Source organism: Oryctolagus cuniculus, chromosome 7 (assembly GCF_051225735.1).
Source record: "Oryctolagus cuniculus isolate XC-2025 breed Fujian yellow rabbit chromosome 7, ASM5122573v1, whole genome shotgun sequence".
Taxonomy (NCBI): domain Eukaryota; kingdom Metazoa; phylum Chordata; class Mammalia; order Lagomorpha; family Leporidae; genus Oryctolagus; species Oryctolagus cuniculus.
The window spans coordinates 121,598,411-121,618,451 of record NC_142873.1 but is presented as its reverse complement, the minus strand read 5'-3'; the positions used below and the strand labels follow the sequence as shown (position 1 = coordinate 121,618,451).

Sequence of the window (20,041 nt, the reverse complement as noted above, 5' to 3'; positions counted from 1 at the left end):
GAACCAGATTGGCTAGATGAGGTCTTAAGCTCTCAAGGCAAAGCCAATGAGGAAGACAATAGTCATTGGCTTATCACACAACCTTCCATATCACCATACACTATACAATAGCTCCTACTGCATTAACCTTACTGAACTCATAGTTCAACCATCTTCTTTCACTGGACTTTGGAGCTTCCTAAGACAATGAGCTCATAGCTATCCACTGTCTGCCATGTAAAATATTATTGATAGCAAACACTTATACAGCATTTACTACAGGCTGGCACTTTTCTAAACACACATGACTCATTTTATAAGTATCAAATGAATTATTTGGCTACTGCATCTTAGGCCTACTACAGATATGGGGCAGATTGGTGCATCTACACTGTAAGCAGCTTGTAACTGAAATAAGTTACAATATGGGAAAGTTAGGTAGGTAGTGGAATTTAGCTAACCATAATAGAATGTAAACATTTATGTGATACTGTCTATATGTTTTACAGATTATCTCATTTAAACTCTGAGTCCTATAGTATATATGTTTAATGGTCTCATAATACAAATGAGGAAAGTGAGACTCATAAGAGAATAAATATTTGACTACAGGGACCAGCGCTATAGCACAGTGGGTAAAGCTGCCGTCTGTAGTGTTGGCATCCCATTTGGGCGCTGGTTTGAGTCCCGGCTACTCCACTTCCCATCCAGCTTGCTGCTATAGCTTGGGAAATCAGTAGATATCCTTGGGCCCCAACAATGGTATGGGAGACCAGGAAGAAGCTCCTGATCGACCCAGCTCTGGTCGTTGTGGCCACTTGGGGAGTGAACCGGAGGGTGGAAGAACTCTCTCTGGTTCTCTAATAAATAATAATATCCTGGGCACAATATTTATCAATAAAGTGATTTCTATTTTAGAAAATATATATTTGGCTACATAACACCTAGTCTCTGCCACTTACTGGCTAACTCAGAAGTCTAATTCCAAAACCAATGTTCTTTCTGATCATTAGTTTAATTTAGAACAGCAATCCAGAATCCAGAGGATTAGACTCAACTCAACCAATCATCAACTTAGAATAGAAATTTTTAAAGACTGGAAAATGTTTTGAGGTGTCCTAGCCCAAATCTCTACTTCACTTGCCTATCAGAAACAAAAGGTGGTCCAGATCATCAAGGCAGCCTACCTACCCCACTTTTTAACAGCAACATGCCCTTGCAAAGCATGCACATTTTAGAATGTTTTACTCCTTCTTTCTCGCTTGACAAACTCATATTCAGCCTTCTAGAACAGGGGTCAGATTTTCAAGCCAAATCCAGCCCAGTGCCTCTTGTAGGGCCCATGTGCAGTTTTTTTTTTTTTTTTGACATTTTTCAATGGTTGAAAAGTAAATCTCTAAATGAATTATTCCCCTTTCAGTGTCCATAGTTCTATTAACACAGATTCCTGTTCACTTATTTGTTGTTTATAAACTAGCAGCAAAGACCCTATGGCCCGAACTGTTTACTGTTTTAAATATTTACTATTTGACTCTGCTGATCATTGTCATAAAAAGTAATGGTTCACATGTTAATTACTTTGTCAAGTCTTCCCAAAACATTTTCTAGGCAGTTAAGTAATCATTCCCCATTCTGGGGTTCCCAAAACATTGTCAGACCTTTGAACTCCAGTCCCTTTCACTTTATGATCATCTATTGGTCAGTCCTTCTCACCGATTTCTCAAGGACAAACACAGTATCTGTCTGAAAATCACAAACACTGGTAAACTAGGTACCTACCATTTATTCAATTAAGTTAAATGAATGAAGGACAAGCTTACAATACTTGCCTTGAAATACAGAATGCAGCACAACAGTTGTAGAAGTTTTCAAAATATGTTAGAGCAAGCCACCCAATGAGCACTACCAAAATAAGATTTCAGTAAAGGCAAATAAGGCTACAATGTATCTAAATCTCACATTGGGTAAGTTACATGGAGAACACTGTTGCATGTAGTGAAAGAGATTCAGGCAAACTCTACTTTCAAAAGATTTTATTAGAATAATTTAGTTTCACTTTCACAAAATCAATGTTTCCTAAAAACAGAAACCAAGTGGATTTAACTGTGAACCCACTGCAAGGATAGAAACTAGCAAAAAGTAAGCACAGGACTTAAAAACTGTCATATGAAGGAAGCAACAGTGCTGAGGCAGAACTGTGCCATCTTCGGTTTCTGTGCACAATACTTTGGAAACACTTCTGCTCCAGGCTGCCCTCCACAGCTCAGGTGCAGGAAATCAGTGGTGTTGCGCTATCCCAAGCACAATCCAGTCTAAGCGGACACTGTCCACCTGAGCTCGTTCTCGCGTCTCTCCAGGTTCAACCTGCCTGTAAACTCAAGGGCTGGCACAGAATCAGGGACAATACAAGTAAAGTTGAGATGAAGTCACGACTTTCCCCTCTGCTCAGAGCAGGCTCTGGCTCAGATACTGAAGAAACATGTTGGCCAGCTGAGGCAGGTTCTCATTGTTTGGATGCATTTTAGTGTAGGAAATAAACTGGCGACGGAGGCGACTCAGTTCTGCCATGGTCAGGGGCCGAGTAAACCGCAGATGCTCCGTGGTGCCAGGAAGCATGAGCAAGTCCCCGGGAACGGCGCCCTTCTGCGCTTCCATCAGTCCGGCCAACACCTGGCTGGTGACCTGGTCTAACTGGTGCAGAAAGCTGCCGGAGGCGAGTGGCTGGGACTGCGTGGATTGATGGGGTGGAGGGGCTCGGTTTTCAAACAGGGCAGCTTGAATCTCCGCCAAGGGCAACGGCTCCTCCAAGCCCACCAAGGTGAACAAGGGCCGGTCCCAGCGGTTCCGAGAATCGGGAGCTTCAAACCGCAGCGTTAGGGCCTCCAGAAGTTCAGGGGGGTAAAAGGCACTGGGCGTATGCTTGGCAGATTTCTCGGGTTCCGGACTCACGAGGGCTGGACTATCTGGTGTCCCGGTTTCCTCGGGCTCCAGTTCCGTCGCCACGTCCGCCTGGGCTTTCCCATTTACTGCGGAGCTCGCCGCAGTCGGTTCCCCGAAGACATTGGTTCCCGGCGCCTGAGGTCTCCCGCCCTCCTCAGCGCGCGGCCTCCAACTCACACTGACGTTCGGGCTCCGGCTCTCCTCTGCACCCGCCACCTGAGGTCCCCCGCTGGAACGCCCGGGCTGTACGCAGTAGACGAGGCAGAGAGGGGTGCGCGCCGCCCGAGCCAGGCAGTAGAGCTCGTAGCGGAAGCCCTTGACGTAGTTCAGCGAGTCCAGGATAACTACGTCATGGCGATTCAGGCGCCGCTCCACCGAGGCCCGCAGGGCCCCGCGCAACGCTTTCTCACGGGCAGAGTCGCCGTACACTGTCGCGTCCTCCGCACCCAGCACCGATGCGTCATCCACCACATACACCGCGCGGCCCTCGGCCGTCAGCGCCGCGCGCAGTTGTTCAGCACGCCGGCTCTTGCCGCTGCAAGGTAACCCGCAAAAAACTACAAGCGGCATTCTCTGGATCAGCGGCCATGTGCAACTCCCCGGCGACAACTTCCGGGTTGCCGGCGTCTCCGACGTAAACCGGAAGTGCAGATCTCACTTCCTGCCTCCCTTGACCCCTGCGAGACCTCTGTTTCCACGGAAACGGGAGCGCTATGCCAACAAAGCCCAGGTCCAGACGGCTCAGAAAGGAATGGCATCAGTTATTTATGCCAAAAGTTAGCGGTCTCAGGAGGATGTGATCTCTCTGCAGCCCAACAGTACGCCCATCTATGTATTTAATAAGGCCTTAATGAGCATTAAATATTGCAGAACATTTAGCACTATATTTAGCATACAGGAGGGAACTCGTAAATGCTCGTTCTCTTTTACTCCTACTCTTACACCTGGTGATCTCAGTAGATGTTTATTCAATAGCCATCTCAATCATTCAGTATCTCCACAGTTGGAGATTCATCAGAGATGAACATAAAACAGTTTCCCAACAGATCAAGGGTTCTGTGGGAACCATCAGACACAGACAGTCGGTAATAAATGCTACAATGGAAATATGTAAATTACGTTATGAAATTATAAGAGAAAAACCAACTATCCAGAGATATCACTTAAGACTTACCTAGGGGGGCCAGCGCTGTGCTGCAGCAGGTAAGGCCACTGCCGGCAGTGCCGCATCCCATATAGGGGCCTATTCAAGAATGGGCTGCGGCGCCGGCACACCGACCGGGGGCGCCGGATTCTGTCCTAGTTGCCCCACTTCCAGGCCAGCTCTCTGCTGTGGCCAGGGAGTACAGTGGAGGATGGCCCAAGTGCCTGGGCCCTGCACCCCATGGGAGACCAGGAGAAGCACCTGGCTCCTGCCTTCCCATCAGCGCGGTGCGCCGGCCGTAGCGCGCTGTCCGCGGCAGCCATTGGAGGGTGAACCAACGGCAAAGGAAGACCTTTCTCTCTGTCTCTCTCTCACTGTCCACTCTGCCTGTCAAAAAAAAAAAAAAAAAAAAAAGAATGGGCTGCTCCACTTCCCATCCAGCTCTCTGCTGTGGCCTGGGAAAGCGGTGGAGGATGGCCGAAGTCCTGGGGCCCCTGCACCCGTGTGGGAGACCTGGAAGAAGCTCCTGGCTCTTGGCTTTAGATCAATGCAGCTCAAGCCATTGAGATCAACTGGGGAGTGAGCCAGCCGATGGAAGACCTCTCTCCCTCTCTCTCTCTCTCTCTCTCTCTCTTTGCCTCTGCATCTCTGTAGCTCTGCCTTTCAGATAAATAAATAAATTTTTTAAAAAAAGACTTATCTAGAAATAGTCATTTGATTCAGCGCTTGAGACTAAAAGGAATATTTCTCCTAGACAACATAAAGTGTATTTCAGATAAACAACAAAAAAAGATTTTTTGTTTGTTTCTTTTTTACTATCAGTATTTCCCAAATATTGCATGGACATATTTTAGAGTATTTGTTGTTTATCTAAAATTCAAATTTAAAAAGTGGGTGTTTGATCTAGTCATTAGCTTGCTGGTTGGAACACCACATCCCATACTGAAGTGCCTGGGGTGGAGTTCCAACTCTGTCCTTGATTCCAGCGTCTGGCTGAAGCACAACCTGGGAGGCAGCAGGTGATGGCTCAAGTAGTTGGCTCCCTGCCACCCACATGGGAGAACTGAGTCAAGTTCCTGCCTTCTGGCCTCACCCTGGCCCAGTCCTAGCATTGCAGGCATCTGAGGAGTGAAATGGATAGGAGCTCTCTCTGTCTCTTTCTGTCTATCTCAGATGAAAAAAGAAATTGAACGAGGCATCCTTTATTCTTATTTGCTAAATTTAAGAACTCTACTCCTGCAGAAACATAGAGGCCTAGAGTTACAAAACTACAGGATCTGCTCTAGGAACAAGTACTGTAGTTTGACAGAGGCAGAAGTGTGAATGTATGTGTGCAGTATGTATGTGTATCATGTAGGTGCACATACACTAGTACTGGAGTGGAGTAGATTTTTTTTTTCTCTCCCATACAGTGTAACAGAGAACATTGAATTGGCTGTGCCACTTACTAGCAGTTTAACTACTGGCAAGTTATTTAGTTTTTCTGTACTTCAACTTCCTCTTCCACAGAATCATAAACAAAGGGGCTGGTGTTGTATTGCAGCAGGTTAAGCTGCTGCTGCTTGCAACGCCAACCATATTGGAGGGTTGGTTCAAGTTTTAGCTGCTCTGCTTCTGATCCAGCTCCCTGCTAATGTGCCTAGGAAGGCAGTAGAAGATGGCCCAAGTACTTGGAACCTTGCTACCCACATGGGAAACCAGGATGGAGTTTCTGGCTCCTGGCTTCAGTCTGGCTCAGACCAGATGTTATGACCATTTTGGGGAGTGAACCAGCAGATGGGAGGTTTCTCTCTCTTCTCTGTCTCTATCCCTGTCACTCTTCCTTTCAAATAAATAAATAAATACTAAATCTTTTTTAAATATAAAAACATGTATTTATTTGAAAGGCTGTATGACAGAGAGGGGGAGGGAGAGAGAGAGAGAGAGAATGAGGTACCTTCCATCACCCTGGTTCACTTCCCAAATGGGTGCAATGGCCAGGGCTGGGTCCCCAGGCTGAAGCCAGGGGCTTCACCCGGGTCTCCCATGTGGGTGGCAAACACCCAAGTCCTTAGGCCATCTTCTGCTGCTTTCCCAGGTGCAACAGTAGGGAGCTAGTTTGGAAGTGGAGCAGCTGGTCCTCAGCCGGTGCCCATATGGGAGGCTGGAGTTGCAGGCAGCAGCCTAATCTGCTTTGTTACAATGCTGGCCCCCAAAAATGTCTTCTTTGAAAAACAGTTATTTCATAGGTGTAATACCATCATAGGTTCTTGGGAGGATTAAACAAATCAATGCATGCAAAATATTTAGACCAGCACCTAGCCTTTCCTCCCCTACTCTGTTTTCCTCCCCCTTATGTACAAAGATATTTGTACATAAACCAAACGTCCTCAGGATTTGAGACTATTCGGCTTGAGTCAATAAAGCAGTAAAATGGTTCACAATGCATGTTCTGAAGCCTGAGTGCCTGTGACGGAATCTTAGCCCTACCAAGGTGTATGATCTTGGGCAAGTCACTTAACTGCTCTGTGACTTAGTTTTCTCATCTCTAAAGTGAAGGTAACAACAGTACTCACCTCAAAGAGTTGTTGTGAGAATTAAATGACTTAATTCACATAAAGAGTAAGTAAGCACTTGGTAAATGTTAGCTAGCACTCTGTTGTTATTAGGCAACTATTCAGTTCTTGTTCTGCCTGGGTGTAGCCCTTTTATCTGAAATTAATGCTAAGTTGACATCTAGAACATGCTTTTATCACCATAACTGACTTAAAGCCATGTTTAGTACCTGGCAGCTGCTTCTCTCTTCCCGTCTTCTAGTGTCCTCCAGTGAATATGATCTCCAAAACCTGGAAGGAAAGAGTCTAATAAACACCCACAGAATGAACAAACAACACAGACCCAAGGAAGAAGTGAGTGTGGCATGTTCACAGATACCCACAGAAGAGGTCATTCTCTGTGTAGAGTCTGGTGTTCAATCCCCAGCTCCAGTACTTGCTGGGTGCATGGGACTATGGACAGTCCCATACGTCAAGCCTCACACCTAAAAAGTGAGATGACGCCATCTAATTTACAATTTGTAAGGATATTAAACAATGACATGAAATGCTTTGTAACTATCACAGAGTATGCCAACAATACTAAAAGAACGAAAGAGAATTTTCCAAAGAGTAAACATTAATCAGACTGTAGCATATCAAAAGTAGTTGAAGGTGATACAGATGCAATACAGAAGGTGATGCAATACAGAAAGACACGGGTCCACGACTCCACTTTCTATAGAGCGTGAAGCTTTGTGAGCAAACTAAGCTCTCCAAGTCTCCAATTCTTCATCTGTAAAATCAAGACAATAAAACCGGCCTCTGAGTCTCAGTGTAAAGATTAAATGACGTAATGCATTTTAAGCAATTGCTATTATTCCCACAGTTCAGCCAGAGTGATATTATTGTTATTTTTTAAGACTTATTTTACTTGAAAGTCGGAGTTATAGAGAGGTAAAGGCAGAGGCAGAAGCAGAGAGAGAGAGAGAGAGAGAGAGATGTCTTCCATCCGCTGGTTTACTCCCCAAATGGCCGCAATGGCTGGGGCTGGGCCAATCCAAAGCCAGCAGCCAGGAGCTTCCTCTGGGTCTCCCACACAGGTGCAGGGGTCCAAGGGCTTGGGCCATCCTCTACTGCTTTCCCAGGCCATAGCAAAGAGCTGGATTGGAAATGCAGCTGCCGGGACTTGAATCGGTGTTCATATGGGATGCCGGCACTGCAGGCGGTGGCTTTACCCGCTACGCCACAGCACTGGCCCCAAAGTAAATCTTTTTTTTAAGATTTTTAAATTTTATTTGAAAGTCGGAGTTACATAGAGAGAGAAGGAGAGGCACAATCATAACAAATCATTAGTAGTAATTTATTCTTTACAGTTGAGACTTCTGAGGCTCAGAGAAGTTACATAACCGGTACCAGGTAATATAGCTGCTCAATGGCACACTGAGCCTGAAGCTCCGATCTTGTGCTATTCTGCTTCTAAAACTTTCCTTCCCAGACATACGTTCAAATCCAGTTTCATTAGTGCCCCCACAGGGGAATGAAAGCTCACCCACATTGGCATATAGAGGCAGGATTCAAAAAAACCATCATTACTTATTCCCAACAACATGGACTGCTGGCAAACAGAATGTGTCACTCATGCAGTGAATGACTGAGAGTGAACTCAGGAGGATGCCCAAGAGGACTTACAGGTGTCTAACATGACTGCCATCACTCTACTCGCTAATACCTGAACAGGCAACTGAATCCTGCTTTGGTGGGAAGCCTGACTAAACAGTCTGAATGGCTATCCACCACCAAAATAATGAAATCCTAGATAAAACGGACTTTTGAAACATACTCACTGGGCTCACAGTAATAACAGAAATATTTCCACAAACACAAAATAGGCTAAAACCAGATGAGGAAAAATGAGCAACAAGCAAAAGTAAGGAGGCCCTGAAAGCAAACGTTCAGAACAACGTGGGGAAATGCAGATGAACCTGAAACTCCCATGATCACCCTAACCCTGAACAGAGACTGGAGTGATTACAGGTCAGCAGCGCCCCCAGTCTCCACTGAAGCACACACCAAACCTCTCCTGAGCAAAGTGGTCCACACTTCAGCCTCCAGGAGAGCCAGAAGATCCATAATCATAGAACACCAAAAATGCAAGAAAACCAGTCACCACATAAGAACAGAAGTACCAAATAGATTTAGATCCTGCTGAGAACATCAGATATTCAAATTATTCGCCACAGGATAAAAAAAAATGATGGAATATCACAAAAATAGGCATGTGACCCACAAAACAGACAAATCTGGGAAGGCACCAAGTAGAACTTCTAAAAATTGAAAATGTAGGCCGGCGCTGCGGCTCACTAGGCTAATCCTCCACCTGGCGGCGCTGGCACACCGGTTCTAGTCCTGGTCGGGGCGCCGGATTCTTTCCCGGTTGCCCCTCTTCCAGGCCAGCTCTCTGCTGTGGCCAGGGAGTGCAGTGGAGGATGGCCCAAGTGCTTGGGCCCTGCACCCCTTGGGAGACCAGGAGAAGCACCTGGCTCCTGCCTTCGGATCAGCGTGGTGTGCCGGCCGCAGCGCACCAGCCATGGCGGCCACTGGAGGGTGAACCAATGGCAAAAGGAAGACCTTTCTCTCTGTCTCTCTCTCTCTCTCACTATCCACTCTGCCTCTCAAAAAAATAAATAAATAAATAAAATAAAATAAAATAAAAATGTAACTGTTGAGATAGAAAGTGCATGGAGGGGCCGGTGCCGTGGCTCACTAGGCTAATCCTCTGCCTTGTGGCGCTGGCACACTGAGTTCTAGTCCCGGTCAGGGCGCCGGATTCTGTCCCGGTTGCCCCTCTTCCGGGCCAGCTCTCTGCTCTGGCCAGGGAGTGCAGTGGAGGATGGCCCAAGTGCTTGGGCCCTGCACTCCATGGGAGACCAGGGTGCCGGATCAGCGCGGTGCGCTGGCTGCAGCGCACCAGCCGTGGCGGCCATTGGAGGGTGAACCAACGGCAAAAGGAAGACCTTTCTCTTTGTCTTGTCTCTCTCTCTCACTATCCACTCTGCCTGTGTAAAAAAAAAAAAAAAAAAAAAAGGTAGGCTCATGTTATAGCCTGAACTGTGCCCCTCATTCCCTCACATTATTTATTTATTTATTTAGACAGGCAGAGTTAGACAGCGAGAGAGAGAGAAACAGAGAGAAAGGTCTTCCTTCCGTTGGTTCACCCCCCAAATGGCTGCTACGGCCGGCGTACTGTGCCGATCCGAAGCCGGGAGCCAGGTGCTTCCTTCTGGTCTCCCATGCGGGTGTAGGTCCTTAGCACTTCGGCCATCCCCCACTACCCTCCCGGGCCACAGCAGAGAGCTGGACTGGAAGAGAAGCAATCGCGACAGAACCAGTGCCCCAACTGGGACTAGAACCCAGGGTGCCGGTGCCGCAGGTGGAGGATTAGCCTAGTGAGTGACGGCGCCGGCCAATTCCCTCACATTTGTACGTTGAAGTCTTAACACTCTGTATGTCAGAAGGTGACTGTATTTGGTTCACTCCCCAAATGGTCACAATGGCCAGAAATAGGCCAATCCAAAGCCAGGAGCCAGGAGCTTCTTCCAGATCTCCCACATGGGTGTAGGGGCCCAGGCACTTGGGCCATCTTCTACTGCTTTCCCAGGCCACAGCAGAGAGCTGGATTGGAAGAGAAGCAGCCCACATGGCATTGCAGGTGGAGGATTAACCTACTACACCACAACACTGGCCTAAAGGTAGGGGTCTTTAAAGAAGTAAATAAGGGCCTGGTACTGTGGCATAGTGGGTAAAGGCACCACCTACAGTGCCAGCATCCCACATGGGCGCTGGTTCATGTACCAGCTGCTCCCACTTCTGATCCAGCTCTCTGCCATGGCCTGGATAAGCAGTGGAAGATGACCCAAGTCCTTGGGTCCCTGCACCCACATGGGAGACCCGGAAGAAGTTCCAGGTTCCTGGCTTCGGATCAGCTCGGCTCCTGCCTTTGAGGCTACTTGGAGAGTTAACCAGCGGGTGGAAGATACCTCTCTCTCTCTCTCTCTCTCTCTCTGCCTCTCTGTAACTTTGCCTTTCAAATAAATAAATATCTTAAAAGAAAAAAAAAAGAGGCAAATAAGCTAAAATTCATACCGCAGGTGTCCTAGACCCTAAAAGATTAGGTCACAGCTGTCCAAAGAGGGAAGACCACAGGAAGACACAGAGAAAAGCTGGCCATTTAAAAAAGAAAGCAACACTTGCTGACATCTTGATCTTGACTTCTGGCCTCCAGAACTATGAGAAAACAAATTTCCATTCCTTAAGGTACTCAGTCTGTGCTCTTTGTTATGGTGGCCTCAGCAAACAAATACATTTGTAATTACACATTTGTCAAAAACTACAATGTAGGACACTGAGAGTGAACCCTAATGTAAGCTGGGGCTTTAGTTAGTAATAATGTATCAACACTGGCTCATCATTGTCAACACATGGTCCACATTATTGTGAGATTAACAGGAAAACTACCAGGATGGAGAGGGGGAAGGGTATATCCAGGAATTCTGCTTTCCTGATGAGAAAACCAAGGCACAAAGTCTAAGTGACTGTCCCAAGGTCACCCAGATGGTTACTGTCAGAGCTGAAATCCAACCCTAGCAGTCAGAGTCCAGACTCCTAGATTTTAAGCCCTGCAGAATGCCGTCTGTGTTTCTGAGCAGAAGGAGACCAGGCTACAGTGAAAAGAGGGAGTGGACAGTGCACAGCCTTGTGGTCACTACAAAGATTACCCGCTCTCCCTGAGCTATTGGGGGGTTTTGAGTAGTTGTAACATGATGTGATTTGCATTTCAACAGGATTGCTCTGTGCTGGAAAACATAATGTAGGAGGTGTCAGGGGCTGACCTATGTCCCCTTAAAAAAGATACGTTGACAGGGCTGACACTGTGGAGTAGTGGGTAAAGCCGCTGTCTGCAGTGCCGGTATCCCATATGGGCACTGGTTTGAGTCCTGGCTGCTCCACTTCCCATCCAGCTCTCTGCTATGATCTGGAAGAGCAGTGGAGGATGGCCCAAGTCCTTGGGCCCCTGCACCCGTGTGGGAGACCCAAAAGAAGCTCCTGGCTCCTGATTGGCGCAGCTCTGGCTGTTGCAGCCTATTGGAGAGTGAACCATCAACTGGGGAACGAACCATCAGATGGAAGACCTGTGTGTGTGTGTGTGTGTGTGTGTGTGTGTGTGTGTAACCCTCTCCTTCTCTGTGTAACTCTTTCAAATAAATAAATAAATCTCAAAAAAAAAAAAAAAAAGATATGTTGGCATCTCAACACTTAGCACTTCAGAATGTAACCTTATTTGGAGACAAGGTCTTTACAAAGGTAGTCAAATTAGTCTGAGGTTTTCAGAGAGGGTCTGAACCCACTATGACTGCTGTCCTTATAAAGAGGTGGCATGTGGACACACACCTACAGGCTAAGAAGAGAGGCCTGGAATAGACCCTGCCCTCACAACCCTCAGAGGGAATAGTCTCTTCAGCACCTTTTGGACTTTCGTCTCTGGTTCTACTAGGGGACTATTTCATACATCTGCTTCTCTCTTCAGACCTCTAGTATCTCTTCCACAATCTCTTCAACCTCCAGGACTGTGATACATACATTTCTGTTGCCTGAGCCACTCATTTTTTTGCTACTTTGTTAGTGCAGCCTTAGCAGCTGATATAGGAGAGTAAGGCAGGAGCAAAGAGACCAGTAGAGAGGCTACTTCAATGGTCCAGGCAAGCGAGGATGGTGACTGGATGAGCTAAGGTGGTAGAGGGAGTCAGATCCAACTGGCTTCTGGATATAGTTGGAAAGCAAAGTTAATGAGATTTTGCTGTGAACTAGGGTGTGAAAGCAGAGAAAAGTCAAGGTTTAACTCCAAGGTGTCTGGCCTGGGCACAATTACAGCAAGATCAAGACAGTCCAAGAAGACAAACCGAGTACATACAACTTTTCAAAGCCTTGTACCAGAAGCTAAAGAGAACTGTGAATCAGCTAACAGTTTGAATTCAGTTTGGAGGGAAGCATATGATGTTGAAAGCTGATGGAAAGGATACAGTAAAGATAAGAAAATGAATGTTATAAAGGAAAGAAGGGTGAGTTGCTGGTAAAATGTCATTGAATGGGGGGAGATAAGATGGGATTTAGTACCCAAGTAGAGGGATCAAGATTTACCAGGACTATGATTGGCGTATCAAGTAACAGGGGAGGGAGCATATATGGACGCTGGTGGGTAAATGTAATGATAAGAGTTTTTGAAAAGCCTCTTCTGATTCTTTCTGTCTTGTGTTAAGCAGGAATTATGGTCGCCACCTGAGAGCAAGGATTGTGGAAGAGATATTAGAAGTCTGCAGAGAGGGGAGGATGTATGAAACAGTCCCCCAGGAGAACCAGAGAAAACTAAAAGGACTGCTAAAGGGCAAATTCCAGGTAGGAAATGGTCCCAGAAAAAAGACTAGAAACAAGGAGTCGTGAGCAAATACTCGAAGAAGCATATACCTAAATCTAAATATTGTGTGCATGAAAATTGGGTTAATCCCAATTCGTAGAATTTTTAAATATAACAAACAAAATACTTCATAAAATGCTTAAAGTAATGTGGGGGTGACTGAAGTGAAATATTCTAGGGCCTTCTTATTGTCGGGAGGTTAAGATGTTAAGATTTTTGTTAAGCGTGCACATAAAATATCAAGAGGAAGCACTGAAAGAGAAGAACTAGAGTATCAACTTCCAAACCACTAAAGGAGATATAGGAATAAGCAAATAATAAACTCCTAAAAGAAAGGGGAGGGGGGAGAAAAGAGAAAAAACAGTAAAAGAGATGGAAATTAGATAAAAGAAAAGAGCAGCTCTGTGAATAATTACACCAAATATAAGTGAACTAAATGTGTCAATTACAGTTAAAAGTTGAAATGGTCAGATTTTATGGAAAGGCTAGCCCTGTGATATTTATAAGAACACACTTAAAACAGGACTGCTAAAAGTCAAAATTAAAATTCTTTTGTTTTTCTCTTCAAAAATAACTAAAAGGGTACAGTGTTTACCTGATTACTAAAATCACCCACTTCCTGGAACCACCACATTCACACCCATGCCAAGACAGAACATCTGAAGACGGTCCAGTTTCCCGAAGTGTCACCTGCACAGCCAATGTATGCCAGTTATCTGCAAAGTAAGCTAAAGTCTCCCACACCAGAAGTTCTTCCCCTTAAACACTAAAGAAAAGTGGTAATTTCTAAATACAGCATTTATACCAGAATTTCCAATTCTTTCATCCTACAACTGTTTTAACCAATGTAAACTAAGAAAAGTGTTATTCAGCTCCTCCTAGCTAATGAAACCAAAATAACAAAAGGTCCAGTGTCAGAGCTGGCAGCTAAGCCTCTAACAGGGGACACCGTACCTAAGAGGTAGAATAACAACGACTAAATAATGTCTGCCTGCAGCAAACACAGCAGCTTTGGAGCCCTATTTCAGCCACTCACAGCTTTCACAAATGCAAAATATTGGGACTGGCACTGTGGCAAGCAGGTTAAGCCACTGCCTGGGGCACCAGCATCCCCTGAGGGCACAGGTTTGTGTTCCAGCTGATCCACTTCCCATCCAGCTCCCTGCTAATGCACCTGAGAAAGCAGTAGAAGATGGCCCAAGTCACTGGGCTCCTGCCACCCACATGGGACACCAGGATGAAGCCATTTAGGGAGGGAACCAGTGGATTGAAGGTATCGCTCTCTCTCTGTCTCTCCCCATCTTTCTCTCTGTAATTCTGCCTTTCATATAGATAAATAAATATGCTTTAAAAAATAAACAAATGTGGCCGGTGCTGCGACTCAATAGGCTAATCCTCTGCCTGCGGCGCCAGCACACTGGGTTCTAGTCCCGGTCGGGGCGCCGGATTCTGTCCTGGTTGCTCCTCTTCCAGGCCAGCTCTCTGCTATGGCCCGGGAAAGCAGTGGAGGATGGCCCAAGTGCCTGGGCCCTGCACCCACATGGGAGACCAGGAGAAGCACCTGGCTCCTGGCTACAGATCAGCACAGTGCGCCGGCCACAGCACGCCAGCCGCAGCGCACCGGCCACGGCGGCCAGTGAGGGGTGAACCAACAGAAAAAGGAAGACCTTTCTCTCTGTCTCTCTCTCACTGTCCACTCTGCCTGTCAAAAAATTTTAAAAAAATGTAAAATATTGCTAATGAAATATTCTATAGGGGTGTTGTGAATGTAACTAGGACACCACACAGCCGGTAGATGCCACATACATGTTAGTGCCAAATTTTCATTCCAGAGATTTCACAAAACCATCCAATTCTGTTTCAGGCAGAGAGAGCATCTGAACCATGCCACTGACAACTTTGTAATTTCTCCTTTAAACTCTTCAGAAAAGTTTTTACACTGAGAAGCTGGAGTGGTGGACTGGTAAAGGCCATTGGCTCTGGGATTTGTACTCTGGCTAGTCGTGTGCAAGCTCTGTGACTCCAGTGCCTCGTTTTAGGTCCTTCATCTGTGAAATGGGGATCATGATCAACATATCCTCTATCCCATGCTACCATGAAGATTAAACTAGCTGAGGGACTGGCATTGTGTGGCAGCAGGTTAAGCTGCAGCTTGCAACATTACACCCAATATCAGAGGGCCGGTTTGCTTCCTGGCTGCCCGACTTCCCATCTAGTTCCCTGCCAATGCACGTAGAAAAGCAGCAGCGGAGGGCCCAAGTGCCTGGGCCCCTGCCATGCACACAGAAGACCCAAATGGCATTACTGATTCCTGGCTTTAGCCTGGCCCAGCCCCGGCCACTGCAGCCATTTGGGGAGTGAACCAGCAGATGGGAGATCTCTCTTTCTGTCTCACTTGCTCTTGGTTGTTCTGCCTTTCAGAGATAAAATAAATCTTAAAAAAAAAGTTGATACAAGGAAAATGCACAGAACAGTGCTCAGAAGACAGTTAGTCATTACACTTGTCCCCATACGTGTTATTTTTAACTTATTGAAAGCAATGAAATTATTTTATAAACTGTACAAAGTTAGAGCTTGCAGGACTGTTAGAAAATATTTCTAGTCCAACCCCCTCATTTAACAAAAGGCTACAAGGCAGGTGTTGTGGCGCAGTGGGTAAAGCTCCTACTTGGGAAACTGTCATCCCAGTTCCGAGTGTTTAGGATCAAGTCCCACCTCTGCTTCCAATCCAGCTTCCTGCTGATATGCCTGGGGAAGGCAGTGGATGAGTCTGGTTTTTGGGTTCCTGCCACCCGAGTGGAAGAACCAGACAGATAGTTCCTGACTCCTGGCTTCAGCTTGACCCAGCTCTAGCTGTTGTAGGCATCTGGGGAGTGAACCAGTGGATGGAATCTATTTCTGTCTCTCCCTCGCTATGTGTGTTACTTTGCCTTTCAAAACAAGAGTAAAACCTGAGGACTGGCACTGTGGTGTAGCTGGTAAAGCCGCCGCCTGCAGTGCCGGCATCCCATATGGACGCTGGTTCGAGTCCTGGCTGCTCCACTTCTGATCCAGCTCTCTGCTATGGCCTGGGAAAGCAGTACAAGAAGGCCCAAGTCCTTGGGCCCTGCACCCGTGTGGGAGACCCAGAAGAAGCTCCTGGCTCCTGATCAGCGCAGCTCCGGCTGTTGCAGCCAATTGGGGAGTGAACCAGCAGATGGAAGACCTCTCTCTCTGCCCCTCCTCTCTATGTGTAACTCTTGACTTTCAAATAAATAAATAAATATTTTTTTAAAAAAAGAGTAAAACCTGGATCTCTTACTTCCTACCCCCATTCCTGCTTTACATCATGCTTTCCCTTCTTAACAAAAAAAAAAAAAAAAAGTGTAGGGAGTGGGGGGAAGTCATTCAGTCTCTCGGCAAATCACCAGGCTATCTTCTGCAAAGAGCCAGAGCTACTTAAACATCTGGGAAGAAGTACCATTCATCAAGATTTTTGGACAGCACTTTTTTTTTGGGAAATGGGGTGGGTGGGGTATAATCTATTTTCCTAAGAATCCATACTGAAGAGATACATAAAACAAAAGTTGAAATATTAATTCCTTTTAGTAATAACTATTCTTCCACGGAAAAGAAATACCAGTTAACATTTACTAAACACTTTTTAAGTGTGTGGCACAATATGAAGAGCCTTTTGTTTTTTCATTGAATCTTCATAACTCCCTAAGCCAGGCTGCCCTTCTAAGTGCTCCTGCAGTTACCTGTATATCTCTGCTTAAATTACCTATCCTGCAGTCACACAATTGTCTGCTTACTTGTCCTGGTATCTTGCCTGCCTGTAAGCTGAAAAAGGACAGGGACCACAATGATAATGTTTACCACTCATTTGTTCTTCGAACAGTTATTCCTGAGCATGAACATGACAGAAATGGCCCTGGCTCATTCTGGCAGACCACATCTTCCAAAGCTGGTTGCAACAGTATCTCCCATCCCACAAGCTCTTCTTACAACCGGACCTCAACATATCTCCCAATGAGGATGCAAGTGGGGATGTCAGTACCCCTCCTCCTTGAATCTGCCCCTACAGAGTATGGTAAAAGTGATGCTTTGGGACTTGCCAGGCCAGATGATAAAAACAGCATTCATTTCTGCCTTGTTCTCTTGTGGCACTCACTCCTGGAATACAGCTGCCATCCTGTGAGGAAGCCTACACTTGCCCGTGCCGAAAGATCACACAAAGAGGTAACCAGCTGAGCTAGGATCACAGATGTCACCCAACAGCAATAAGCCTTCCCCAGTGTGCCTCCTTCAAATTCCTATCCACAGGCTCACAAGACACTCGCGCTTCTTTTTGCCATTAAATTTTGAGGTGATTTATTATGCAACAATAGTAATTAGAATAATTACACAGAACTTGGAATAGATACAGCATACATGCCTTCAGATACTGCCTACACCTAGCACGGTAACTGAGTGAATTATTTGTTGAAGATCTGAGGTAGTTATTATTACGTCGTTTTGCAGATGAGGCACAGAAGCTTTGAGGGGTTAAGCAATGTGCCCAAGGCCACTCAGCTGGGCAGTGGTAGAACAAGTTAAAACTCAGATCTAAACCCACATTCTTAATACTATACTCTTCTATCTCCTCAATATTACAACTGTTTTCAAAATAGTTTTATAATGGGATCATCAGTATTTAAAACACTGGCCCAGAGGCCAGTGCCGTGGCATAGTGGACTAAACGTCCACATCGGCATCCCATAAGGTTCTGGTTCAAGTCCCAGCTGCTCCTCTTCCAGCTTGCTGCTTATGGCCTGGGAAAGCAGTGGAAGATGGCCCAAGTGTTTGGGCCCCTGCACCCTTCCAGGGAGACCTGGAAGAAGCTCCTGGCTCCTGCCTATGGATCGGCCCAGTTCCGCCTGTTGCAGCCATTTAGGAAGTGAATCAGTGGACAGAAGACTTCTCTCTATCTCTACCTCCCTCTCTCTCTCTCTAATTCTGCCTCCCAAATAAATACATAAATCTTAAAAAAAAAAAAAAAAAAAAAAAAAAGACAAAACCAGACACCGGCCTAGAGGGACTCGGTGTAGTTTCACCACTGAGATTGAAATGCACACATTATCTACTCAGCAAAGTTTTCCCTGATCCTCCTAACTCAGATAATGTCAGTTCCCTCATCCTCCCCAGGTTTTCCACTTGCTACTCTGTAACAGTTTCATTTTCTTCAGAACTGTCTTGCCTATTACTTTGTTCATGAGCCCACTTTATTCTGTCTTGCTTGAGTATGAGCTCCTCAGGAGCAGTAACCTTGTCTGTCCTGTTCACTGCTATATCTCCAGCCACTAGGGCAGTTTCTGAACTGTGGCAGGAGATCAAACACTATTTACTGAATGAAAGAGTGACAGCTTTCAGGCGTACTGAACTCCCAATCTCATTACCCACCAATAAATGCATACATAGGATAACAGAAGAAAAAAACAACTGCAGAATTATTCAATACAGTAAGGTCAGTACAAAAAAAAAAATGGAAGGGTGTTTGGGATTTATGCCACAGCCTACCCATTTAGAAAAGCATAAACCCTGCGCTTACACAGTCAATCCACTTTCAACTACAGAAGAGCTGAAGAGAAAAGCATTCAAGATTAGAATGATGAAGGTCATGGCATGGAGGGAGGGAGGGTCACACCTCCTAACTTCTATTCATAACCACTAATGCATCACTCCCCCCCCCCCCCCAAATTTTCAGTTTCTTATGACACACTGGCTGAATCACGCGAAAGAAAAGTGTGGTCAACCCTCTAACAACAAACCTTCCACCCTTCATCTGTTCCTTTCTTATATACCAGACGCATCTCACTGGGGTGCAGGTGCTGTCTCTCCAGGGTGAGCAGGAGGGGGTAACCCAGCTCTTCCGGGGAGAGAAGAAGCCAATCTCCAGATTCAAGGCAGTGGAGTCCGCATATACAGGTCCGAAATGGCTCCATTTCTCTAAAGGGGGAAGGTGGCCATTCCTGAGGACCTAAAAAAGTGCTAAGCACCAGGCCTGGTTCTTTTACTTTTCCTAATTTAAAGGCTCTTCCTCCCTCCAATCCACGAAGTCAGAGGCCTCAAGCACTACTCCCCACCGTGTGTCTCAGACCTGCTACTCCCTCCTCCAAATTATCTTCAAACTCCAGGAGCGGTTGGGGAGCTAACGAGAGATTTAGGGTGCCCTAAGAGGCAGAAGGAGAGGGTAGCGGTGTTAGGGCAAGAAAAGGGTTACACCGGGCTGGGGCCCGGGATCAGCAAAGATAAGAAAAGAACGCGGTCTGACCCTTTCCAAGCCCACTGTGTCCATCAGAAGAGGTGACCAGGAGCAGGAAACTGAAGCCCAGCAAACAGGTGGCCCCGAGACGAGCCTGCATCTCCACGGTGGTAGGTGCGCGGGACCACGGTGCCGAGCAGACAGCTCACACCGCTCCCCAAGCACGGCTCCGCTCAACCCCTCGCGTTCCCAGATTGTCTGTGTGTGTCTCTCTCTCTTTTTTTTTTTTTTTTTTTCCAAAGTCCGAAGGAAGTGATGTTAGACGGATGTGGGTGGTGCCTCCGGGGTCCGGATGGAAATGGAAAGAGTTTAAAGGTACAGGTCACGTAATAGGGTGCGCGAGTAGCTCTCCATCTCGAGTAGCTTTCTCTGGATTCTGGATGTCCCTGTCGGGTGACCGAAAAAGGAAAAGGTGGACCGAGACAGTGGGGGCGGGGAAGAGATTCGGGAGAACCGTTGCTGATCGCGTCTGCCAGCCAGGCTGGCCCCTCCCCCCTAGAACCGCTGTACTTAATATTCAAAATGCAAATTACTGATCGCTCTGGTTGGACGCTCCCAGTACTGGGCAGGTTGCCCTCCGGCCTCGGATTCCCCTTACTGCTCCCCAAGTAAAAGATGGACAACTGGATGTCATTGTAAGTTCCTACTCCGGTCTCTGAAGAGACCTGGCAAACCCCTTCTGCGGTGCACGGTCTCGTGCCTTCCAGGCA

The 20,041-nt window shown here is 46.5% G+C and overlaps 2 protein-coding genes across 3 annotated transcripts in view; both read right to left on the bottom strand.

Moving 5' to 3' along the window:
* TXNDC12 (thioredoxin domain containing 12) overlaps positions 1-20,041 on the bottom strand; it is a 30,587-nt gene that overhangs the window by 10,399 nt on the left and 147 nt on the right. Inside the window, exons 1-2 of one of the 2 annotated variants that reach the window (XM_008265256.5) lie at positions 19,341-19,537; positions 6,828-6,888 (exon numbers count right to left, since the gene is read on the bottom strand). In XM_008265256.5, the coding sequence (XP_008263478.3) occupies positions 6,828-6,888; positions 19,341-19,431 (152 nt within the window). In that variant the 5' untranslated portion in view covers positions 19,432-19,537. Of the gene's footprint in view, positions 1-6,827; positions 6,889-19,340; positions 19,538-20,041 lie in introns of those variants that run through there. The other variant, XM_089300661.1, reaches the window with a different exon arrangement.
* On the bottom strand, positions 1,998-4,474 carry KTI12 (KTI12 chromatin associated homolog). The gene has a single exon (XM_051857798.3). The coding sequence runs from the start codon at positions 3,487-3,489 to the stop codon at positions 2,425-2,427; it is 1,065 nt and encodes a 354-aa protein (XP_051713758.3). The 5' UTR covers positions 3,490-4,474; the 3' UTR covers positions 1,998-2,424.

Excerpts from the sequence above, each read along its gene's own strand:
- KTI12 (XM_051857798.3), bottom strand. The coding sequence starts at position 3,489 with ATGCCGCTTGTAGTTTTTTGCGGGTTACCTTGCAGCGGCAAGAGCCGG.